General features: G+C 35.2%; 1 protein-coding gene across 1 annotated transcript in view; it reads left to right on the top strand.

Moving 5' to 3' along the window:
- Window positions 1-26,926, top strand: part of CERKL (ceramide kinase like) — a 63,708-nt gene extending 36,782 nt beyond the window's left edge. Inside the window, 10 exon segments of the mRNA XM_008070854.2 lie at window positions 1,164-1,227; window positions 7,782-7,924; window positions 15,518-15,592; window positions 16,308-16,485; window positions 16,563-16,622; window positions 17,239-17,264; window positions 17,360-17,468; window positions 20,150-20,246; window positions 25,410-25,588; window positions 26,814-26,926. Coding sequence (XP_008069045.1) covers window positions 1,164-1,227; window positions 7,782-7,924; window positions 15,518-15,592; window positions 16,308-16,485; window positions 16,563-16,622; window positions 17,239-17,264; window positions 17,360-17,468; window positions 20,150-20,246; window positions 25,410-25,588; window positions 26,814-26,895 — 1,013 coding nt within the window. The 3' untranslated portion in view covers window positions 26,896-26,926.
- The last annotated feature ends 27 nt before the right edge of the window (window positions 26,927-26,953 follow it).

Below are 26,953 nucleotides of genomic sequence, written 5' to 3'. Positions count from 1 at the left end.
TGTTAAGGTTGTAACTACTAGCTGTAGTTATAAATGAATGATCAGCGCACATCTTTGATAATAACCTTTCAACTTTATTAATATTAATGTTTTATGTTTAGTTTTATTGTAGTTTTCTTCTGATTAGAATTTAATATAAAGAGGTTTTATTCATGTGAGTATTAATGGTATTTTTGAATGAACTATGGGAAAATTACAATGTAACACTGCTAAGTACAGAATGATTCTCTTGGACACTAAAACTAGTAATTTTTAACAATATCTATAAACAATGTAGGAAAAGCTTGAACCATGCTGGCACCAGGGACAGACAGGCATGAAAGATTAATGTAATCTTGCATATAATGATGCACATTCTTACACAAAAAATCCATCTGCAATGTCATGTCAGTCAGCAGAAATCTTTGATGGGTGGGTACAGCTGGCTGTCTCTTCTGGCAGAGCTGCCCTGGAAAATGCTAAATGTGGTTGTGATGCTTGGTGCCATCTGCAGTGTGCCCGTTTATCCTGTCTTCACTGGCATTTACAGTGCTGCATAGGACATCAGTGACTGGAGACAGGGATATGGAGTGACAGTCATTTCCTCGGAGGATCTGGGCTCTGGTGGGCCTGTGTACCACCCTCCTCCTTGGGTCTGGGACTCTTATCATTGGTGTTGGCTTTTCTTCGTATTTTCATCCCCTCCTCTTTTTGGTTTAGCAGTTTCAGATACACATTCTTTTGGTTTGTAAATCTTACACCGACCTTTCAAGTAATTTATTCATGCAAGGTTGCCAAAGCAATTTAACATTGCCTGTCTGATGCCAGCTAATATGCCTTATTTTGAAAATACTGCTGCTCTTAACCCTCAGACTTAAAGGACATGTGTCTTATTTAGGAAATACTAAACAGGCAGGCACCAAGATAAAGTCCCTAACCACTATGTGTGAAATATCCCCAAATGACTTATTTAGTTGGAACAAATATATGACCCTCTTTTACATAAAGCTATAAAACACATTGGGCAACTAACACTTAATCCTCTTTCCCATGATTAAAATATAAATATTCAAGAATAAATGTTATCTTATGACCTGACCATATGTTTATCTTATTATTTTGCCAAAACAAGTCAGAAAGTATAGATCATTGTTGAAATTTTGACTTTGTGTGTTTTTTAATAGTTACAGAATATGAAGGGCATGCTCTGTCACTGCTGAAGGAATGTGAACTCCAGGGATTCGATGGGTAGGTTATAGTATTAATCTATATGTATTGTATAACTTACATTGTTAAATGCTTTCATTAGCTTTTAGTCACATATTTGTAATCCATAACTTTTAAATGTTTGTAATGTATATAATTAGGCTCTATTTTGTTTATACCTATGTAATAGTAATCAATGATAATGATGATAATATGACATCATCTACCTCTTAACCTCTTGCATAGGAAAGCAAAAGAAAGAACCTAATAAGTATGGGGAAATCACAGTACTCTGCTATATTCTTATCTAATGTGTATACATTTGCATATATAATTATTATTGACTTTTACCATGTATTTAGAATATTTGGTCATATGGTATAACTATTCTATGATCCTCTTTTGTAAAAAGATAGTAATTGATAGTTATTGATAGTTTTAATAGCTACCAGTTGAATGGATAAGGGTAGATATCTTATAAAAATAAAGGTATTATTGATGGATAAGGGTAGATATCTTATAAAAATAAAGGTATTTTTAGAATAAATAAAATATGCTATTTTAATGATCTCATAATTTAGTGACTACAATATAGGTGTGTTGTCATGGTAGGCATTGGAAACCATGTTTGTAATATACTGGAGAATGCAGAGATTGTTCACTAGCATGCAAATACAACCACAGCAAGTGACATACATTCAATAGCCATTTTGTGAAAATGAGATGAACGAATTTGCTAAAGTGTCTGATTGATGTGTAAGACTAAAACTTATTATAGTTCTTTTGAAAATTTTGTTTTTGCAAGGATGATTATCCAGGAGCTTAAAACATTGACAGGTTTTATTTGTGCCACATAGTGACAGGCAAGGGCAACAAAATATATGTAAGGTCAGGAAAGACAGTAAATCGGGTCTGCACTTTCACGAAAGTGAAGGCTTTCACCTTGCCACAGAATAATTAGAGGGCATCCGGGAGGGAAGTGGTGCTATTGAAATGGAGCATCAGTGGGTCCGTTTTTCAGAAATGCTTAATGTTTTCTGAATAGAAGAAAACAGTAGCTGATAAGGAAGAAAATTTAGTAAGTAAAGTATGATTATTCTTTTTTTAAAAATTTTAGATTCTAGGGGGTACATATGCAGGTTTGTTATGTGGGTTTATCGTGTGGTGGTGAGGTTTGGGCTTTTATTAAGCTCATCACCCAAGTGGTGAGCATGGTACCCAATGGGTGGTTTTTCACCATCTGTCTCCTTCATTCCCTCCCCTTGAGGAATCCTCAGTGTTTGGTGTTCCCATTTTTATGACTGTGTACCCAATGTTTCATTCCCACTTACAAGTGAGAACATGTGGTATTTGGATTTCTGGTTTTGTGCTAATTTGCTCAGAATAATGGCCTCCAGCTGCATCTACATTTCTACAAAGGACACAGTTTCATTCTTCTTTATGGCTATGTAATATTTTATCCAGTCCACCATTGATGGGCACCTAGATTTGTTCCATGTTTTTGCTCTTGTGAATGTGATGTATGTGCTGTAATAAACATACAAGTGCAGGTATCTTTTTGGTAGAAAACTTTATGCCTCTTTAGGTATATGCCCAGTAGTGGGATTGCTGGGTCGAATGGCAAATCTATTTTTAGTTCTTTGAGAAATCTCCAAATTGCTCTCCACGGGGGTTGAACTAGCTTACATTCCCACCAGCAGCATTCCTTTTTCTCCCCAACCTCGCTAATATCTTCGTTTTTGATTTATTAATAATAGCTGTTCTGTTCGGTACAAGAGAGCATCTCATTGTGGTTTTGTTTTGCATTTCTCTGATGATTAGTGATGTTGAGAATTTCCCCATGTGTTTGTTGACTGCATGTATATCTTCACTTTGAGAAGTGTCTATTCTTGTCTACATTTTCCTGAGGTTATTTGCTTATTTGTCATTGGTTCATTTAAGTTCCTTATGGATTCTGGATATTAGCCCATTGTTGGATGTATAGTTTGAGAATATTTTCTCTCATTCTGCAATTTGTCTGTTTACTCTGTTGACAGTTTCTTTTGCTTTGCAGAAGCTCTTTAGTTTAATTAGGTCCCCCTTGTCAATATTTGTTTTTGCTGCATTTGCTTTTAAGGACTTGGTCGTAAATTCATTGCCTAGGTCAATATCCAGAAGGGGTTTTACCAAAGTTTTCTTCTAGGATTTTAATATTTTGAGGTATTACATTTAAGTCTTTAATCCATCCTGAGTTTATTTTTGTATATGGTGAAAAGAAGGAACCCAGCTTCATTCTTCTGTATATAGTTAGCCAGTTTTGCCAGCACTATTTATTGAAGAGGGCGTCCTTTCTCCAGTGTTTATTTTTGTTGGGTTTATTAAAGACTAGTTGGCTATAGGTCAGTGGTTTTATTTCTGGGTTCTCTATTCTGTTCCATTCATCTATATGTGTAATTTCTTTTCTTTTCGTTCCTTTTTTTTTTTTTAACTTGTACCATGCTGTTTAGCTTTGTTGTAATGCTTAAAGTCAGGTTATCTGATGCCTCTGGGTTAGAGAATAAATCTGGACAGCAATATTTATATAAATATTGAGAATCAAGAATGAGGTAGGAGATTACTTCAGTACTTTATAGTTAGAGGTAGATAACAGCATTAATAGGCTACATTTATGACATTATCTTGCAAGTACGAAATTTAAGAAAAGTAATTGGAAGAATCATGCCCTCTATCTTCTTGAGTCTGCTGCATAGTCCCAAACCAGAGCTCAAGAGTACATGAGGGTAACAGCATTGAAAATGAGTTCTTGCTTCAAAACTTGATTATATAAGTGATGAGAATAACAGATATCACAGATATTAAACCTGGTCCTGCCCGCCAGCATTATGAAGTGTTCTGCTGAATGTAGTATCTATCAATGTGTAATTATATTGTGGTAAAGATTAGAAAGAACTTTGTAGAATGAAGAAAGATGATTACTCAAGTACAGTATAGTAATATCTTTCTCTTGAACATATTTATTTCTGATGGCAGGTGTTATTTCACAGTAGGGTAGTAAACAATATATAGATTCTTCAGTTATTATCCACAGTTAAAAAATCAAATAGTTTAGCCTAATCATTATTTGAATCACATTCTATTATGTAACTGTTTCTAAACCTTGCAGCTTGCTAATTTATTTTGTACTTACAATAACTTAAAATTTCTATTGAAAATCATCTATGTTCAAACATGCTTTAAATAGCTCATTTATTTTTGTGAGTTCAGTTTTTCCAGTAGTAGCTGATAATGGTGTTTGGGATAGTTATTTTGATGAAATTGTAATTTTAAGTCATTGTATTTGGAATTACATAGAGAGATATATGAGGAGAATAACAAAACATAGTTTCTTTAGGTGCTTCAAAAGACCAATTTTTTCACAAGTAAAATAATTTGAAAATGGAATGTTCTACATTGGTGAGTTTCCTATTCCCCAATGTGTTCAAAGAGTGGACACCTTTTGAGGACTTTATAGAAAAGGTTTAAACATTGATAAGGTAGTCCCAAGATGCTATGGCACTTTGATGAGAGACAGGCTCACATTCCTTCAAGGACTTTAGCCTGAAGCACCTTTGTCTGGTGCTAGTGGAACTACTGGTAAGAAGTGCTAAGAAAATCACCTTACTGTTTGGTTTCGCAACACAGGCTAGAGAGGTTAGGATCAAAGAAAGATTTAATAGTATTCAGTAAATGACTTGGAAAATAATGTTTAAGAAATATTATTTGCTACAATTTTCAAGTTTTTTAAATGAGTTACATGTTTCTATGGAGACACACTGAGACATATTTCTAAATCCAACAGAAATAGTGTATTAGTACTCCTGACAGCCGGCACTCCGTTACAGTGTGTTCTAGCAAACACATCTGCTGCTAAAACTTCTAGCAGCTTCAGATTTTATATTATTCCCTATTTTATATTAATTGAATAGAAAGTTTGAAAAGAGAAAGAAAAGAGTAATATCAGCTGCATAGCCTTGAAGCAATAGAAGTTGCATTTGTAAGCGTGATTATAGTTTTAAAAAAATCTGTAGTTTTAATGCAATTGTAGATATACTAATTATTTGATATTTGTTTCATAATTTAAAAAATATTCAATTACATATTTTTTCTTTTGTTCATTTCACTATTAACTAAACCCATGGTAACACAGATGTTCATTGGCTAATATTGACATTCTATTAGACTGACACAATATTACTTAATTCAGCTCTGAATTAAAAAAGTCAATAATACTGTCAACAATTAATAGATGATGTTGGTTGATAAATAAAAATACAAGCACTCATTTAAATTTTTTTTTCTTTCTGGGCACGATGGCTTATGCCTATAATCCCAGCACTTTGGGAGGCAAAGGTAATTGCCTAAGACCAGGAGTTTGAGACTAGCCTGGACAACATAGCGAGAACTTGTTTTTATAATTAAAAAACAAAAACAAAAACAAAAAACTAGCCAGCATGGTGGCATGTGCCTGTAGTCTCAGCTACTTGGGAGGCTGAGGTGGAAGAGTAGTGTGAGCCCAGCAGGTAGAGGCTGCAGTAGTTGTGAGCATGCCACTGCACTCAAGCCTGGGCGACAGGCTTTTTGAGACTACAACTAAAAAAAAATATATATCTTTTAATCACCCATTAAAAAAGAGAAATAAGATCTTAGTAACCAGTTTTTCTTTTCTAGACAGAATCGTTCTATTTGGAGTCATAAACAAGAAGGAGTTTACTTATTCTGAAAATAAGATTTGTGACATACTAAGGATTAGTTACTATAAGGTTTTGTTTCAGAATAACTCTCTCTTTGTGTGTGTGTATGTGTGTTGTGTTTGTTTGTTTATTGTTATTTTTTATGGAGACAAGGTCTTTCTCTGTTACCCAAGTTGGACTGCAGTGGCACAGTCATGGCTCACTACATCCTCGAATTCCTGGGCTCAAGTGATCCTCCTGCCTCAGTCTCTTGAGTAGCTTGGACTATAGTCATGCATCACCATGCCTGGCAAATTTTTTGTACTAATTTTTTTTGTAGAGATGAGGTCTCACTATATTATGCAGGTTGGTAGAGTAACTCTTAAGTTTGGTTGCGTTAGCTCATTATAAAAGGTTGACTATATTTCTTGTAATATTCAGACGCTTGCTTTATCTATTTTTATGAGGGTTCACATATAGAAAAGAAGTATACTATGTTGAATAATAGTATAGTCTCTAAGGCCACATTGACTTATTTCAAATCCTTGTTCTATTACTTACTAGTGTTATAACCTTGGAAACAATACTTAATTTTTTTATTCCCTAGTTTCCTAACATATAAAAATTGAGGGTAATAGTATCTATTTCATGCAGTAATTGTTCAAATTAAGTGAGTTAATACATGGAGAGTTCTGAGAACAGTGTCTGATACATATAGAGTTATTCACTAAATGTTACCTTATTGTTATAATTATCATAATTCCTATTAACTTGAAAAGATTTAGCACAGAATATGTTATGACAAAATTTCCAAGGTTTTTGTAGCAGAACATGCTCCTAGGAAGGCTATCTCTGCTAACTCCAGCAACAAGTTAACATATGCATGATGTTCTAACTGTATGCAAGATTCCAGGGATCAAGTGTTACCATCCTATGTATGTAAGAGTCAAGTTCTTTGGTGCTTGATTAATTTTAGGGGGATGACTTTATGTGGTCTTTTTGGTCACATCCGTGTGTCAGGATGTAGACAGACATGGATCAGGAGTTATATTTAACTGTTTGGAAATATCATGGAGATTTTTGAAATCAAATGGGTAAGGTTCAAATCAAACCTTGGTTTCCCCATTTATAAAGATGAGGCTATTGCCTATTTGCAAAATTCTGAGGATTTAATGGAAAAGAGCAAACATATTTTCTGAACTGCTTTCAGTAATGCAAAATCCTCCTCCTTTTGGGTAAATTGATGATTTTGACTCCCCCTTATAGTCTACTTACCATAGGGTCTTAAAAATTATTAGCAGTACTATCTAGGATCAAAGGGCAGTTACACTAAATTTAGAAGAGTCATGTAGTAGTAATGTCAAGAAGATGAAAACCAGGTCAGGTTTGCAATTACTGTATTATTATATTAATGATAATGAGTAGTTCCTTAAATTAAAGCTTCATCTTTTATGTGAGTTTTATGACTGGTTGTCTTTTCAGAGCTAATTGAGAATTAGCAGGATTTTATAACTTTTGTTGGCATTAGTTAAATGAATTGTAGATGACAGTATCGATGAACATGAACAATATGAGAATGATATACTTTTAGATATTAACAGAACAAAATGCAGGTCAGCTGTGAGTTAACATGCTCAAATGTTTTAATGTCTCTTGACTTCCTTAAAAATATTTTGTCTGTGGGGATTATCTAGATATTTGTGAAGTAAACTTTACCGATGTAGTGCTTGTATTTCCTTATCTGTGGACACATACTAACATATTTGAAGGTACGTGTGAGTAGTCATATACTATATAAGATTACATACACAATATAAGGTTAGTAAACTATTTTGAAGTCTAAATTTCATGAATTATTACCAGTCATTCTAAAGTTTTACTTCTTTTACTTAATTTCTTTTTCTCTAGTGTTGTCTGTGTTGGTGGAGACGGATCTGCTAGTGAAGCAGCCCATGCTTTGCTTCTCAGAGCCCAGAAGAATGCTGGGATGGAAACAGACCAAATCCTGACTCCTGTCAGAGCACAGCTTCCACTTGGTTTAATACCAGCAGGCAAGGGAGTGGTCATTGAGTCATTAAATTGACCTTCCTTCTTCCATCTTTTCCTTCCTCACTTCCTAACCTAGACAATGTAACCCAGAGTTAAATATACAGACTTTGAATCTGAGGTCTCCAACTTCTGGCATCCCCACTAACAAATGTGAGACTTTACACAAGTCATTTAATTTCTTTGGGCCTTGTTTTTCTAACTTGTAAAATAGGAGTAACATGTATACTATTCACTTCATTACAAGGTTATTGTAGTATTCAATTGGATGGTTTGTGCAAAGAGTTTAGTACATACTTGCATAATCAACAGATGGGATGATTATTATTCTGCCTTCCCAGGAAAAGGGCTAATGGTCGCACAGCAATTAGAGAGTTCCAGAACAGGACCTCGAGTGTCAAGCTGCTTACAATTCCTTAGGCGGTAAAATAGGGTAACTCATGTAATTGAAGTATAACCAGATAAACTAGAGAATGCCAAAATAATTACTTTAGACTGGAAGGAGGATCAAGATACAGGAGGGTGAGCTCCTCAAGGGCAAGGCTTTTGATCTTTTCACTCACTGCTGTTTCTTCAGTACCTAAAGAATATTAAGTGAGTGAATGTCAAGAAGACTTCATATAGTAGATGACACTTGGATGAGGCCTTAAAATGAGCCTGAATAGATGAAAATGAGTTATTTTCTTAGCTGTAAAAATAATAAAAGCAAAGGCAAAACCCAAGGGTGTTTGAGGAATGGAAAACAGACCGTTTGATGGGAGATAATGGTATCAAAATAGGCCCAACTATAGAGGCTCTTGCATGCCACCGTCAGGGGTCTGAATTGTATTTGATAAGCAGTAGGGAATAATGGTATGTTTCCAAGCAAGGGAGAAACCTGATCGGAGCTTGTTCCAGGAGGATTCATTTTGCCACGCGATGAGAAATGATGAGGGGAAGGAGGCAGGAAAACATAGTGGTCAAAGACACTGAGAACAGTTAGAGCAACACTGAAGTCCAGAAAAGAGGAAAACATCTTTTGCAAATTGATTGTTATCCCAGATTATTATTTAAATAAATGAGAGTAAAGGAAATTACTTTTCCATTAAAAACAATTACACATTATCACTTAAAAAGGTAGATAAATGATTTTTCCCTATGAAAAAGGCAAATAATGCACATGGTTAAATGATTAACACTCTCTTTGATAATCACATTCATTAGTATGAATTTTAGTATATTTATATTGTTGATAAATTAACAAAGAATAAGATATCCAAATGCCCTTTTATAAAATTATTCAGAAAAGTAACATTTAAAAGCAGAGAGATATTCAAATAGATCCTGATAATTGTAAAATATTTATAGAAAACCCTATATAATGGTTTCTAAGTAGAAGATAAGAGGATAACCTTGACTCAAAAAGAAAAAAAGATGAATTTTGTGCCATCTTTTCATGTCATTTTATTTTTTCACCTTTTTGTGTCATTTTAGTAGTTTTGACTGTGATTATAGAAACTTTTCATCATTTTCTCCATACTAAGTGGATATGCTTGGGTCATTTTTTTTGTCTCCATTGGTACTTAAACTCCAAAGTTATCAGAAATGGAAAATGGGTGTCCTCCCTCCAGGTATGCATTTCATATAATGTAAGTACTTGGCTACAAAGCCCACTGGTTATGCTTGTATTTTTGACATGTAACTCAGATTTTAGGTAGGATTATTTACATTGAGTTTTATCACTATTATAATTTTAAGCATATTTCTAATTTTGAACGCATTTTGTGTATTCTGTAAATATTTGTAGAAATGCCATTTTGACACTTTTTGTTTAGAAGACCCAGTATGCCGTCAAAACTCTGCTCATTGTATAGGAGTTCTAGCTTCCTAATTCCATGTAATCGGAGGAGACAGACATGTGTGGAATATATGTAATATGAGGACTCTATGCCTAGTAAGGGCTTTTGACAGAGAATAGAAACAAGAGCTAGGCAGGAAGTTTTCAAGCTGAACAGGAGGAGACAGTCTGCCTTTTGAAGCCATTTGCCTCCTGGAGAGAGATACCCAGAGGGAGAGTGTTTAGTAAATTACTCCACTGAGCCAACAGACTAAGCTGCTGAATTATGGTCAGACTCGGATCAGATGTGGGGAAGCCTGTATTTGAACTGCTGGCCATTAGGAATGGTTTTTGTTACCATGGGAACTGGTGCTAAGGAACTATACAGAAAGATTCTGATTAAAAGGGGGAGGGGGAAGAGAGAAAAAAGCCTGAGAGGACATAAAAATAAAAAAGCAATCCAGTTGTTGTAAAACAAGACTCAATCCACATACTGATGGCTGTGAACCATATATTCCTATAGAGTTTGCGTAAATAAATTCATGCTTTCCAATTAATTTGAGGAGAATAAAATATTACCGAGGGACTGTTAATTTCTATGATATTTCAGGCAAAGAACCAAAGTGTAGGTGCCATTTTCATGAGAATTTTAGATATGCTTGACTAGGAAGTCATTACATCACATTTATCTGTTTGGATGTGGGAGACATTAACAGCCTTATGAATATTCATGATGTCTGGTTAATTAAGTTAATTGTTCTGCAGAAGTGCTTGCACTTCCAAGGACTTTTTTTTTTTTTTTTTTGCCTCCTAGTTCCTGCCTGGTATTTCATCAGTGATACTTTACATGAGCTGCTATTTCTGTCCTTACTTTTTTGTATTTGGAGCATTTTAGCAGCTCTGGAGAGGGAGTGGTGGGCAAAGTTGCTGGTAGTGTTAATAAAAATAACTTTTAGACTAATTAAAATGTTTACCTTGAGACAGAACGTTTATAACTTTTGTGAGAATGTTAAAATTACACCGTTGTTATTTATGTGAACAGCATGTTCTTTTGGCATGTAGACATCTTTTCAAATAGAATGCAATTTTCTAACAAAATGTAATCCATCTTTCAGATTATCCAAACAGAATCTAGAACAATCTATCATTTTACAGTTGTACATAAACTTTCTGATAAACTTTCCCTTTTTTCTTCAGAGTGTTAAAAAAAAACACAATTAAAGACTAAGGTACAGAGTAATGGGAAGACGGTGGCTGAAATAATTTTCTGCCTCCTAGTCGTGCCTGTTATTACTGCCAACTTGTACAGAATTTTTTAAAACTTGCAAAGTTGCGAAGCCTGAGAGGATATAAACATTTTAAAAAGCCATACCCATCTTTTGAAAAGAATTTGTGCTTGGGCATGCTCAGCATACTTCAAACTCACAGAGAATAAACTGTCTTTATTTTCTTGAGTCATGATATGTGTTATTTTCTATTGCACATGACAACATTATATTCTATTTTTTAATAGACTTTCTAGAGGAATGCTTTTATGGTCTACTCCTAATTAACCATGATAATTAAGGAAATGTGTTTCATAGAGTACTGTAATCCATCGATAATCCTAAATATCTCACTCTAATAATGTGGCCTCCTTGAAACCTTTACTATAAATTAGAGTGGGAAGTAAATGGATTGATTTGCTTCCTCTTTTTTTCTCCTTACCAATTTCTGATTAATTAGCAATTAGATGGCCAAAGGGCAGGCAGTAGAGGGCCAAAAGATTGTTGGGAAGACTTGGGTAAGAATCCCCTGAGTAACAGGTTTCCACACTTCCTGTTCTTTTATTCCTCCTAACTGAAATTTTGTATCCTGTGATCAATATCTCCCCAATCTTTCCCATCCCCTATCCCCTTGTAACCATCATTCTACTCTCTGCTTCTGTGAGTTTAACTTTTTTGGGTTCTACATATAAGATCATGTGGTATTTGTCTTTCTGTGCTTGGTTTATTTCACCTAGCATAATGTCTTTCGGGTTGATCCACGCTGTTGTAAATGACAGAATTTTCTTCTTTTAAGAAGGCTGGACAGAGTTCCACAGTGTGTGTGTGTGTGTGTGTGTGTGTGTGTGTGTGTATACATACAGGCTGAGCACCCTTAATCTAAAAATCTGAAATCCAAAGCGCTCCAAATTCTGAAACTTTTTGCGGGCCAACATGATGCCATAACTGGAAAACTCCACACCTGACCTGATGCACACTTGACTTGGTCGCATGCAAAAAGCTATTTTAAATATTCTATAAAACTATCTTCAGACTATGTGTATAAGGTGTACATGAAATGAATTTTCTGTTTAGATTTGGGTCTCTAAGGTGTCTCATTATGTATAGGCAAACATTCCAAAATTTGAAAAAACTTGGAATCCTTCTGATCCCAAGCGTTTTGGATAAAGGATATTCAATCCGAACCATATTTTCTGTATCATTCATCAGTGTTGGACACTTCGGTTGATTCTGTATCTTATCCATTGTGGTTAATGCTACAATGAACATGAGAATGCAGATGTCTCTTCGACATACTGAATTCCATTTCCTGGGATATATACCCAGTAGTGGGACAGCTGGATCACATGATAGTTCTCTAATTGTTTGAGGAAGCTCCATACTGTTTTCCATAATGGTTGTACTGCTTTGCATTTCCACCACCAGTGTACAAGGTTTTCCTTTTATCTCCCACATTGATGCTAATACTTATCTTTTTCTATTTGATAATAGCCATTCTAACAGGTGTGAGGTGATATCTCATTGTGATCCTAGTTTGCATTTCCCTGATGATTACTAATGTTGAGCATTTTTCATATACTCGTTGGCCATTTATATATCTTCTTTGGAGAAATGACTATTAAAGTCATTTTCCCATTTTTAAAATTGGGTTATTTTCTTGCTATTAAGTTACTTATATATTTTGGATATTAACCCCTTATCAGATGTGTGGTTTGCAAATATAGTCTACCATTTCATAAGTTGTCTCTTTACTCTGTTGATTGCATCCTTTGTTGTACAGAAGTTGTTTAGTTTGGTGTAATCCTATGTATCTACTTTGGCTTTTGTTGCTTATGCCTTTGAGGTAAAATCCAGAAAATCATTACCTAGACCAATGGCATAAAGCTTTTCCCTTACTTTTTATTTCAGTAGTTTTATGACCTCAGGACTTAAATCTTTAATCCATTTTGAGTTGGCTTTTTATATGGTGTGAAGTGAGGGTCTAATTTCGTTCTTTTGCATGTGCATATCCAGTTCTCCCAATACTATTTATTGAAGAGAATGGCCTTTCCCCATTGTGTTTTCTTGGCACCTTTGTTGATAATCAGTTGACTGTAAATACTCGGGCTTTATTCTGTTCCAGTGGTTTTGTGTCTGTTTTTATGCCAACACCATGTTGTTTTGATTGTTATAGTTTATAATATATTTTGAGGTCAGATATTGTGATGCCTCCAGCTTTGTTTTTTGGCTCAGGATTGCTTTGGCTACTTGGGACCTTTTGTGGTTCCATAGAAATTTTAAGATTTTTTTCTCTATTTCTGTGAAAAAAGTCAGTGGAATTCTGGTAGGAATTGCATTGAATCCGTAGTATAGACATTTTAACAATATCTGATATTTCATTACATGAACACAGGACATCTTTCCATTTATTTATATCTTCTTCAATTTCTTTTCAGTGTTTTATAGTTTCAGGGTACAGGTTTTTTATACCCATGGCTAAATTTATTTCTAAGTATTTTATTTTTTTGATAGCTATTGTAGATGGGATTGTTTTCTTGATTTCTTTGTTGAATAGTTTGTTGTAAATGTGTAGAAACACTACTGCTTTTTGTATGTTGATTTTGTATCCTGCAACTTTACTGAATTTGTGTAGTAGTTCTAACAGCTTTTTGGTGGAGTCTTTAGGACTTTCTACATAAATAAGTTCAAGTTGTCTGAAAACAAGAACAATTTAACTTCTTCCTTTACAATTAGGAAGCCTTTTATTTCTTGTTCTTGCCTAATTACTCAGAACTTTCAGTACTATTTTGAATGGCATTAATGAGAGTGGGCATCTGTGTTTTGCTGAAGAACAAGACATTGTTCTTTAACTCATGAGTGTCACCATTTCAATAAGCACTCAAATGTTGTCATTCTTGCTTGACTGTGGATCATATTCTGAGTAACAAGGGTCAGAGCATAACTTGTCTTTTGGTGAGTTAGTTGTAACCAGTGTACCGATTGGTTAAGGTAAACTTTTCTTTGCATTGTTATTACTAGAGGTTTGGCTTCATTATGCCTATTTCATTAATAATTAATAATTAAATATGATCATTCATTATTAATACTTAGGCACTGAATACTTATGATTTTAATAACATCTTATTTGATAATGGCTAAGCTGCCTCATTTTCTCCAACTGAGCAACCCAAGCACATAACAGTTCAAAGTGATACAAAATGAAGCAATTATGTATAACCACAGAGTAATGCTTCTGATTAAGAAAATCCAGAGGATTAGCCTTGGCCTTGATAGCTGGTAACACCATATCTGTGCTTTCACAGCTCTCAGTTACTGTTAGACTCCTTTCCCATATCCTTTAATTCAAGAAAAATATAGCTTTATTCACTCTTTTCTTAATAATTTAAACCCTCTCTTCCTAAGAAAGAGAGGGGCTAGCTGGTGTTTTTCTCTTTTGGATGCAGGCCTGTGTTCCAGATTTTAACCACACATACACATTACAAGAGTTGACTTGGGGAATTCTTTCCCTCTGTGGACTGGTGGAGGAAATCCTTGTGGGTCTTAAATTACCCTAATGATCATGAAAATTAGAAATCATAATACTTCAAATACAAATCTTTATATATAGCAAATGCCATGGAATTAAAGATTTTCTCCATTTGTAAAGCCATTTATCAGATAAGAGATTATCTCCATTTGGGTGAGAGCTTATCACTAAGATTCATTACATGTATTTAGCGCATGTTTTTTTGGGTGTTGTGGTTTGGATGTTGTGGTGATTTTGTATTTCTTTCCTAGTTATTATTTAGATCTTTCTCCTTAACTTATACATTTGTCTCTGCTCTCCAGATCCACCTTTCGGTGCTCATTTGGTATAGAAGTTAAAATCTCATTCAGTAAAGTTGGATGAAGTAGTCTTTGATACAGCTAGCATTTTGGAGTAGAAAATAGATATTTATGATCAAAAAAGCAGTAAGCAGATACTATAAACTTTATTTTTTATTTTTAATTTTTTTTTAGTTGGAGTCTCACTCTGTCACCCAGACTGGAGTGCAGTGGCCGCTCCCGGCTCCTGCAGGCTCGACGTGCTGGGCTCTGGCCATCCTTCCGCCTCAGCCTTCCAAGTAGCCAGAACTGTAGGTGCGCACTACCACACCTGACTAATTTTTTGATTTATTGTAGAGATGAGGTCTCGCCAAGTTGCCCAGGTGGGTCTCAAACCCACAGGCTCAGGCAATCCACTCACCTCGGCTTCCCAAAGCCCTGGGATTACAGGCTTAATCCCGAGCCCGGCCTTTTAAAAAAATGTTTAAGTCACTTAAAGATTCAACAAATAATTCTGCAAACATTTGATGTGCGTCTATGCTGTGATAAATATTAAACTTCCACCAATATTTTTATTAACTTTTCTGATTTTATAAACTTACACTTATTTTCCATCTTAACATTACATAGTGGCATCTATATAAAGCAAGAGCAAAGGGTAATTTAAAACATATACTATGCTGATAATGCATGTTTTAAAATTGCTTTGGCAGGATCTACTAATGTATTGGCACATTCTTTTCATGGAATCCCTCACGTGGTAACTGCAACTTTGCACATTATAATGGGTAAGAATTCTTTAAAGAAGTTCATGTGTTATAAGGACACTTTTATTTTTATAAAGAAGGCTATCTTATTTCCATCAGAATTGTCTAAGTAAAGGCAGGCTCTTTGTCTCTCAAAGCAGAGATGTTTGGCTAAAAACCAAGTCAGTTGAGTAAAGCCTCACTTTTTGTATTATCTTTTCAAAATACTTGCTTTGTAAAAAGCAGTAAATAAAGTTTTTCTATAATCTTAGTAGAAAAAAATATTGTAGTGATGCTTGAGATCATAATTTTATAACCAGATGAAGATAATTCATGCATACTGTTTCAAGTACATCCAACATTGATGTCTGACTATACTGACTCTGGAAAAACACAAAAAAAGTTTCAAGTGGTGCATGTCCATAGGCCTTTTATAATCCCAATTGATAGAACCACTATTCAACCTAAGTTTACCCATATGCTTAAACTTCACTTTCTTATCCATTTTTATGTGAAATAGCAACAAGCTGAAAATTTTACTGCTTTGTATTTCTTCACTTTATATCTGAATGAGTTATAAATGCAGTTACAGTAAAAATAAGTAAAGAGATCTGAAGAGAAAGTAAGGATATTCATGGTAGACAGTACCTTGAGATATTCTCCTAGAGGTAAATAAATACACTCTTTTACATGTGCTGCTTTGACAACTAGCCCTACTGCACTCACTGTTTGATTAATATTTAATTTAATATTCAAGGACACATACAGCTAGTTGATGTCTGCACCTTTAGCACCACTGGCAAATTGCTTCGCTTTGGGTTCTCAGCCATGTTTGGCTTTGGTGGGAGAGCTTTGGCTCTGGCGGAAAAACATCGATGGATGTCCCCTAACCAACGGAGAGATTTTGCTATGATCAAGGCACTGGCAAAACTTAAGTAAGTCCTTTTCTTTAATCAAAAATGTTGTATCCCAGGGTCAGTGACTATTAATAACACATTTCATTATATTTTAGGCCAGAGGACTGTGAAATATCATTTTTACCATTTAATAGCTCTGAGGATGTACAAGAAAGGTAGGTAAAGCCTCAGTGTAATAGAGCTATTTTGTATCTTCTTTTAAAACATAAAACATTTTGACATAAACAATTTATCAGACTTATGACCTTTGGTTATTTTCTTAAGATAGTACTAAAGAATATAGAATCTTGGATTCCTACAGGTTCTAGTAAGCATGTGATTTGGCTTCTGTTTTCAGAAATAGCTGTGCACTCAGCCATCCATCCATTCATCCACTCATTCATTCATTCAGCAGCTGGTTATTGAGTACCTACTTAGGGCATTTTGTATATAACAATGAGCCAACAAACAAAACCTACAGTTTTGGCCTTCATGATAATTTTAGTCTAGTGTGGCATACAAATATTAATCAGAGTCACATAAAGGAAGGGTTCTATTCTTAAAAAAAGAAGAAAATAATTGTTTCATTGTTCCTTATAATACCAGTTTGCTTTTAAGTGAATCAATGGATTATAGTGTTGACCATAAAATTGCTCACATATTTTCACTTACTGTCTAATCAATCTAAGAAAATATTTAATATATGTAACGATGAGTTCTCTAACTTTCTTATATTTAATAGATGCCATTTTGTGTGTGTGTATGTGACTGTTTTTGTTTTATTACTTTTAGGAGGGTACAGGGATCTCCCAAATCTGGTGAGTCCAAAAGTATCTTCTGGAGAACTGAGCCAGATTCTGTTGACATTTTGCTCTGGTAAGAAAAAGTAACCAATCACTTCCATTACCTTTAGACTGTAATGATCAATGGCAAATGATCCGGGGTCAGTTCTTGAATGTCAGCATTATGGCAATACCTTGCCTGTGTTCAGTGGCACCTAGAGGCTTGGCATCTAATACCAGGTTAGTAAGAATTTTTATTGAATCGTTGATACATTTCTTATAAACCATTTTTTCCTCAATATACTCAACTGGCTCTTGGCTATCTTGAAACTCAGTAAGAGATAATTTCCCTTTGTATAATATTAGAGATTCCAAGAGATTTGTCAGTACAATAGTTTGAAAACAATTGCTGAACTGGAAAAAATATCAGATAATCACTGACTTTTTAATATCACTAAGGCCAAAGTAATATTCTCAAGGTTTTATTGACATAATTTTGTTATTTGATGCCTAATTTCCTTGATTTACTTATTTATTTAGTTGTTGAGAATATTATATTAAGTTCTGGTATTTCTTGTGAATGTCTCTGCTCTCTGACTTAATGCAAACATAAATATCCTTAGCATGAAAAGGAGGAAGCATGTATGTATATTTGATACCTTTAGTCAGAGGAAACATTTCCGTTGTATTTAATGTGAATAGTGGTGCTTGTGAATCTACTACCCACATTTTCAGTTGAATAAGTCATGAGATATTTTATATCTCTTTTTATGCACAGGATATAGATATTCCTTCTCTTAGAAATTCTTCCTAAGCAGCTGTCCATCGTGGGTCTGAAAATATTTCTCTCCCAAATTCAATCCTGTAGAGAAGAACATAAAAGAAAAGATCCTGAATGTCATAACGTATAGTGAACTCTAGATTTTCCCTGGAAGAGGAGTAAAAGAATGACTTACATACTTTGGGAATTTATAATATTTTAATGACTAGTTTCAACTTCCCTGTAAAATATTGAATAAGAATGAATAACAGCTGAAAAAAAGGAATTTGATTTTAAATTTCTTCCTTGGCAAGTTATATAATGGCAATAAACAGAGAAATAGCTAATGTTAGAAAAAAGAAATTACAAATTTTGATATTAAAAACCCAGATGGCAAAGTCCTCATTAGTTACATCAAGAGCTGGAACTTGTAAGAAGTATTTTGAAGCTTGTGTGATTTAGAAATAGAGCCTGTTTTTTTCCTCCTCATGCCCTCAGAAATTCTAGATAACTGTGTGCTTTCCTAATGTAGTTTTCTCCATTAAATATGAAGATATGGCTAGCTGACTAGAGAACTATGTTTGGCAGGACTTGAGACAATGTTCATCTAACCCTGCTTGTTCAGTGACTTCCATGGGAGATAGTCCTGCTCTTCTGGAAGCAATTGAATCATAACTCCTTCAAAGTCGCTCCATAAATGTTCAGCTTACCTGGAATCCCGTTGTTGACTCTCCAAGCTTAATTTCTATTGATGAGTTTTCCAGAGAAGGGTGGTACATTAGAGATTTCTTCTGTGAATTATAGTAAAACCATACCATTTTTGCCAAGGTCTTTAGAATGAGCCTCGGTTGTCCCAATATTTTTTTTTCAGAGTTGTAGCTTCTAAATGATTCTGGGTAATTGAAAAGGAGATTCCACTTTCACATTCCCCCCATCTCTCCACAGTAGAGAATAATTTACTTTAAAATATCACAGTGCAAGTTGCTGATAGGGACTAACATTCTTATACTCTAAGTATTCTGAGATTAAATGGAATTACATATGAAATGTTTAGCACAGTGCCAGGCAAATAGGGTACGTTCCCATTTCTATTAAATAATGGAAAGCCAGCATAGGGTAATGTTTTTCACATTTATAAAATTAGGCAATTTAAGAAAATCAGATGCATGATAAAAACACCTTGAACATTTGGTGCTGTTTATTTTCAGTTGGTAAGTGGAGTCATGATGAATAGAAACAGTATTGGGCCCTGAGAATTAGAGCTTTTGTGCTGATGACCATTTTGTTTTTCTCTGTGTGGTTTTGAACAAATCACTTAAACTTGGGGTTGTCTTCTCCTATGTGAAATACATGAATGATGAGATACTTTCCAAGGTCCCTTACAGCTCCAACCTGAACTTCTATAAGATTTCAAGAGCTCTTTTTTATGTCATTATTCTTGGATTAACTTCACATTTGCACTGAAATCAAGCTAGAAGACATTTGTATGCATTTCGGCAAACTGCCTTCTATAGCTTGATGCATTTGCTGTAGCTGTTTTGGCACTAAATTACACCACTGAATTTTCAGTCTCTTATTTGGATGGAACAGTTATGCAGAAATAAAGTGCTCAGTCATTTAATTGAACATGTGTGGCAGCATTTGTTCACTCTCTTTCATTCTTCCAAGGGCCATTTTTGATTTATTTTGTTTCCTATGTCACTTAGACCTTTTGCCCATAAATAAATATTTAATTCATACCTTAAATTTTAGAAAATTTTGAGATATTTGTTGTGCCATTTGTGCATATTAACTATTCCATAATACATCTTTTAAAAAAACATACAGTTTTTCATTTAGGATTCCTAATTAGATTGTATTTTTAAATTATGTCTTGATATGTGAGTAGGATACATGATGGGTTGTTCTGTAAAAAGCTTTAATGTAAGAGCTGATTGAGAAGGAATCCAATGATTTAATAAAACTAACTTAAAAGATTGCATTATTAAAAAAACAAAGCAAGATGACTTAAGAATTTTAGGTCATTTTAATGTGGTGATGAATTATCTATCTAGTTCAATACTTCTAGTAAATAGTATGGTTGTTATAAGGAACAATATGAAGTAATTTGTGTGATCTCTTAATATCTTTCTTAGTGTCTAATACAAATATTTAATTTCAGATTAAATAATGGAAGTATGGATCTTATAATTGCATGAAACACTTCTCGACCAGAATTTATAAAACACTTGAAAAGATATGTTAGTGTAAAAGATCAGGTATAGTATATCCTTTTTGTTACTTATTTGCAAAGCTATTAATCATGGAGACAGAGAGGCTACAAGAGTTAACAAGTGCTGCCTCATAAGAAGGCTTTATTTTCTTCTGAATACATTAATCTGTTTTTCTATCCATAAAGAGAAAATAAAAAATGTAGTGTTATATTGAAATGTGAAGTAAATTAAGGATAAAATTACACACTCAGGCTGTTCTTCAGAATGAAAAGTAGTGAAAGCTGAGATTTCAGTCACCTTAATATTATGGTGACACACTCTAAAGTTATGGTCTTTAGATTTTCCTGACATTTGTTTGCAGATCTGCCTATGTTCATTGATTGAAATAGATTTGTAGATGTATATTTTCAACTATACCACTTTTATATAGACAGTATTTTATTCAAAACTAGAATGTGTGGAGATATATCTTCCCACTTAAGTGATTTGCTTTAAAGGGAATCAATAGTTACTACCAGTCATATTATTTTGGCAGATATTTTGACCCAGTTATTAGGAAACTGATCCTGAAAATATGTGCGTTTTTGAAATTGTGAGTCCTCACAGTACATAAGTATGATTGCAAAATCTATAGGTTCACATGCTCCTTGAAGTATAAAATGCTGTTTGAATGCAGTTGGGAGAGAACAGATGGGAGGAAGAAGAGGAGAGTATATTCAGTCAATGACTAGCAGCTAAATCTTGCTTATATATGTTAGCCATTGCAAGGCTCTCAATTTTGCCTCATTATAATTTCAAACTTTCTGAAGCTGTCTTCATGAAGTTTGCATTCTCTTCTGCCTACTGCATTATTTGATCACCATTTATTGAACAACTAACTGTACTGTTTAGAAAGCAAAATTGTAAAGTGTAGATATAGGCCCACTGTCTTTAAGTCTCTAAGAAAGCAAAGTAAACAAGCAGATATTGTGTAGGTTGTGAGCCTCAGTATCAACTTAATGTATGTGTGTTTTGGGGAAATCCAGAGACTTATTGATTTTTTTCAAAGGAATGTATGACTTTTCAGATTTTACTAAATTTTTAAGCACTAAAACCAACTGCATTATTTTTCTTATTCTCAAAGCAGTACATGTTCATTGCTCTCTTTAAGTCAGAAAATAGAAAAAAGAAAACAATTTTAAAACACCCAAAGTTCCATGTTTCTAAAGATAATCAGTGTCAGTACCTTGGTATAAATTTATCCTAATCCTTTTTTAATAAATAAATGAGAACTTAAATAGGTATTAACCTCATTAATGTACTTCTATTTGAAAGCTTAAATGAGTATTAACCTATTAATGTACCCTGGAAACTCTACATTTATTTTAGCAACTATTGCATGAATTATTCATGGAAGGTCTCCTTTGGAATTGCCCAGGGAGCAAATTTCTAAGACAATTTTTGTAGACCTTTTTCTCAATGAAAACAGCCTGTAATCCCACGCTTTGGGAGGCTGAGGTGAGTGGATTGCCTGAGCCGGCGGGTTCGAGACCCGCCTGGGCAACTTGGTGAGACCTCATCTCTACAATAAATAAAAAAATTAGCCGGTCGTGGTAGCGCGCACCTGTAGTTCCAGCTACTCAGAAAGCTGAGGCGGAAGGATCGCTGGAGTCCAGCAGGTCGAGGCTGCGGTGGCTGGGAGCGGCCACTGCACTCCAGTCTGGGTGACAGAGTGAGACTCCAACTCAAAAAGAAAAAAGCAAGAAAATAGCTTTTTAAATGATTTTTAAAAGCAATGCTTACTGTAAACCTAAGGACTAAAACATACAGAATATAGTGAAAATAATTCCATAGCTATAGAATTCTTTTTTTTTGAGTTAGAGTCTCACTCTGTCACCCAGGGTGGAGTGCACTGGCACACTCAGGGCCACCCCAGCATCAACCTGCTGGGTTCCAGCAATCCTTCCGCCTCAGCCTTCCAAGTAGTCAGAACTACAGGCACATGCTACCAAATGCAGCTAATTTTTGATTTATTGTAGAGATGAGGTTCTGCCAAGTTGCCCAGGCTGGTCTCAAACCCGCAGGCTCAGGCAATCCACTCACCTTGACCTCCCAAAGTGTGGAATTACAGGCTGAGCCACTGAGCCTGGCCAGGAAAATATTTGCTAATTAACAAATTATACAAGAGACAACCCATTTTCCCAATGTATTCAACTAGTCATATCTTGCATTTGATGTAAGAAACTGTTGCCTGTGAGCTTTTCATTGAACTTAACTCCGATTGATTTAGCTATTTCCGAAAATTAAAGCCCATACTATTGCTTTGTAAATTTTTGTGAAAAAAACTAGCCTGATTCCCAAGGTGACTGATTGCAAGCAGTGTTAATCTGATTTGTTAAGGAGTTAAAATCCTGAATATTTGTGCTGCCCTGGGATTTGCTTGCAGCCACCTTATCTTCTCAGGATCCCCTGGTCTTGGTGATCTCATTGCCCCCAGTTGTTTGAACTATGTGAACTTTGCATACTCCCGAGGGTTCTGTCTTCTCTTCTGGTCTGCAGGACCACTCTGCCTTTCTGTGTGCCACAAAGGTAACAAAAGTCACCAGCATCTTGAGTCCAGCATATCCACATTTGCCTTTGTCATCTTCTCCCCTAAAGTTACTCCTTTCATGCTTTCCTCCCCAGATCCGTGGCATCCCTTTCTACCCATCTTGGAGTTACTCTGGACTCCTCCCTCTTCCATATTCCTCACCATCAGGCCACCCACTGGTTCTGTTGGTCCTCCTCTTAAGTGTTTCCAAAGTTTCTCTCTCAGTTGAATTCAAACTTTAATCCCTTCTTGCTTATAATGGCCTCCTTCTGGTCTTCAGGTTGTCTGGTCTTATCTTTCATAACTCCTATTAGAGGAATTTTTCTCAAACACATATCAGATTTCTCTCCTGCCTAATCCTTCAGTGCATTTCTCGTTGTTGCCAGGATAATATCTAATTTCCTCAGTATGAAACACCTGGTCTTTGTATCCCAATACCTGCTGGTGTCATAGCCTCACCTCTTACCACACTTCTCTGTGTGTTGGCTGCTGTCTTAGTTATCTAGGGCTGCCATAACAAATACAGAAAGGATGGTTTGAACAGCAGAATATTTTCTTTCATAGTTCTGGAGGATAGAATTCCAAGAAGGTTTCAGCAGGTTTGGTATCTCCTGAGGCCTTTCTTTTTGGCTTCCACACAGTTGTCTTCTCTCTGCGTCCACAAAGGGCCTTTCCTCCATGCATGTGCATACCTAGTGTCTTTTTCTATGTCCAAATTTCCTCCTCTTATAAGAACATCAGTCATATTGGATTAGGCCTATTACAGAGATGCCATTATAATTTAATCACCTCTTTAAAGATCTTATCTCCAAATACAGTTGCATACTGAGATACTGTAGATTGGGATTTCAACCTAGGAATTTGGGAGGTAGGGAGTACAACTTAACCCATAATAGGCACATTGAATTTTCTGTGGTTGTCTGACCATGGCATGCCTCTGTATTTTTGTACTGTTGTGTTTCCTCTCTCCTTTTCTTGTCCTCCAGGATAACTTTTCTGTTAAGTCTCATTTCAGTTGGGAATCTTTCCTGACTCCTGAGCCTGTTTGCCTCTTCTTTTCTTTTGGCATTGAACGCTGGCTTTCACTATTATTCAACTGTTTACTTCTCTTTCTGTGCCCCAAACACACCCTCACACATGCTACCAAGCTGTTGGCTCCTTAAAGTCCCATTTAACAACGCCTGAGGCTTCACTTGAATGATTGATAGGTCTTCATTTTGTATGTACAAGAAAACTGATGATTTAGGATAAGACTTACTGGTGGTGGCTATCGAGTCCTGACATTGCTTGGCTTGAATCTACATCATCTCACTCTGCTATCACACTGAGTTCTTCTCTCTTATAAGGACATCAGTCATATTGGATTAGGGCCCACCCTAATGACATCACCTTAACTTGATTACATCTGCCTACGTCCAAAAAAATGTGACATTCACAGGGGTTAAGACTTCAACATATTATGTTGGGCAGGGGAGCAACTTAATCCTTAATAGCCAATTATTGATGACTTACTTAAGATACAACCTTTAAAATGAATATGGAAAAACTTCCACGAGTATGAGGCATGTACTCCAGGCTTTACACCTGTGGTGGGAGGTCTAATGTAGTTACTACCAAATAGTTTTACAGAGAGCTGCTTAGGCCTTCTAACTCTAAACCTCAATCAGAATTGCTGATGCTATTATATAATCCACTGTGAAACTCAGTTTATGACAATAGTATAAACTGTAAAATCTGTTGGACTTTGATTTCTACATATGTAAAATAAGGGTGCTGGGGAAAATATTAGTTTTCTCTCACTTTTAAAACTCTGTGCTTTGTTGAGGTTTATATACAGAAGAGCGGAAGAACTATATTGATTACATATTTAATTAGGGATAAATCTCATGCCATTTATCTGAAAGCTGAAATGAGTAGTTGTAAATGTCCACTAAAGTTATCTGACTTTTAAAAATTATTTCACAGAAGAAATAGTGCTCTCACTATAATTTCCTTAGGCAAACAGGAAAAACTATGATTTAAAGGTTGTCTTGTTTCATTCTAGAGTGGTCAATAAGCAAACAATGATATTGTAACTTGTGTTCATTCTTATAATAGGGTTGAGACAATCACCTGTGAAAATCATATTTGATTGGCTTTCTTTTTTAAGAGAAGATATTCCTCCCACTTTATCTTCATAAATTAGTTTACGAAGATTTAGTTTAGTTTATGTTCTTCTAAATTAAATTCCACGTATGAAACTTACACTAAAGTTTACCTTAGGTCAGCTAAACTAATTCACAAGTTAATAATCAAGTCAATGGACTATGTAAGACTTCTGCATCAACAGAACATTATTAAAGATCTAGTCTTTAATTGATGATTCTAAACTATCATTATTGTGCACAATTTCTTATAAATACATACTATTTGTTGCAAAACAAGATTGCCAGATGGTGGATCTTTAAGAGCCAGGAAAGCTTCAGAAAAGAAGTTTCTTCTTCCAAAAAAGTTGGAAATTCCTGTTCATAGAGTTGCAAAGCTATAAGGTCAGCATGCATGTTGATATTTTTACTCATGAGAGAAGGTACAGTGAACTTTATTTGCATTAGCAACTAGAGAAAAAAACAGATATCATAATTATTTGCATTTATTTTCAGTTCAATTTTCCATTTGTTGAGACTTACACTGTTGAGGAAGTAAAGGTCAATCTGAGAAATAACGCCAGTGGATACAACCCAGAAGAGCAGGTTGAAGCTCATGAAACTGCTTCAGAAAACACTTTCCCTTGGAATGTAGATGGTGATTTAATGGAAGTTGCATCAGAGGTCCACGTCAGGTAAGTCTAATTATGTCACTGCTTTATATGTCAACCACTAGACACAAAGCTAATAGTATGATGAAAACTGTCTTCTCTCAAGTACCAAAGCAGGCAGGCAGTTAATTTTTAAAAATCAGTAAATTAGGCTGGGCTTGGTGGCTCATGCCTGTAATCCCAGCACTTTGAGAGGTAGAGGTAGGAGGATTGCCTGAGCCCGGGGGTTCAAGACCAGCCTGGGCAACTTGGCAATACCTCGTCTCTACAATTAAAAACAAATAAATTAGCTGGGCTTTGTGTTGTGCACCTATAGCTCCAGCTACTTGGAAGGCTGAGGCAGAAGGATTGCTTGAGCCCAGGAGTTCAAGGCTGTGATGTGCCACTGCACTCCAGCCTGGGCTCAAAGTGAGACTCTAACTCAAAAAAACCCCAAAACAACACCACCAACAACAAAAAAACCATACACACACACACACACACACACACACACACACACACACACAAGTGAATATTAGTAAATCAGGAAAGCATAAAAAGAAACATGCACAACTTTCAAACAAATTATAACTTTGCATTTATTCACCAACTATTATGTAGAGCCAAGGAATTTTCTTCGATTATATGAGTCTGCATTGGCATTCTAAATTAGTGCTGTGCATAAACTATTCAGATAACGTGTGTCTACAATGTTCCTTTTAGATTTTTAAAAAATGGATCAAGCTCTTAAACATTTAATGGAACCACCTGAGTAGATTGTCCGAATTTAATTCTCCGGTCTTTTAGTTTCCTTTCACTTGTAACTATACAACTGTAATACTTTGTGTTCAACAATTTGCTTTTATCAAGCCTTTACAAAGCACTCAACTTGTTAAGTAGCAAAAGCAACTGTTATAAACAGGCTTTTGAACCTGCAAACCCATTCTTCATAGGCATTGTGACTCAATGGTTAGAAGTGTGCAGGGCCACCCACTAGACAGGAATGTTGCAGAGGCACAATTGACTGTGTTTTACAGAGGCAAGGGAGAGCACGTGTCAAGAAAACTAGTTAAGAAGACTTTAGAGTAATTACTTGTGTTGACTTATCAGGTACCCTCAGTTTTCTAAGTTGCAGCTCTGCAATGAATGTATGTTTGTTGGTCATCAACTTTGTACTTGACATTATGTACTACACCAATTAGGTGTATGTGTGAAAAATAACAGAATGATAGGTTGATGAAATAATCAATTGGACCTATTTTCTTTCCAGATTGCATCCAAGACTTATCAGTCTTTATGGAGGAAGCACAGAAGAAATTAGTGATTCCAAAGTAACATGTAATTGTTTGTAAAAGAAATATTCAAACTAGAATTTTAATATAAAGATATATAGCCATGCTATAAGCAGAT

The sequence above is a fragment of the Carlito syrichta genome, unplaced genomic scaffold, assembly GCF_000164805.1.
Source record: "Carlito syrichta isolate Samal-C Ts95f unplaced genomic scaffold, Tarsius_syrichta-2.0.1 Scaffold314030, whole genome shotgun sequence".
Lineage (NCBI taxonomy): Eukaryota > Metazoa > Chordata > Mammalia > Primates > Tarsiidae > Carlito > Carlito syrichta.
Note: the sequence above shows the minus strand (reverse complement) of the source record. Positions and strands in the feature narration are given on the sequence as shown.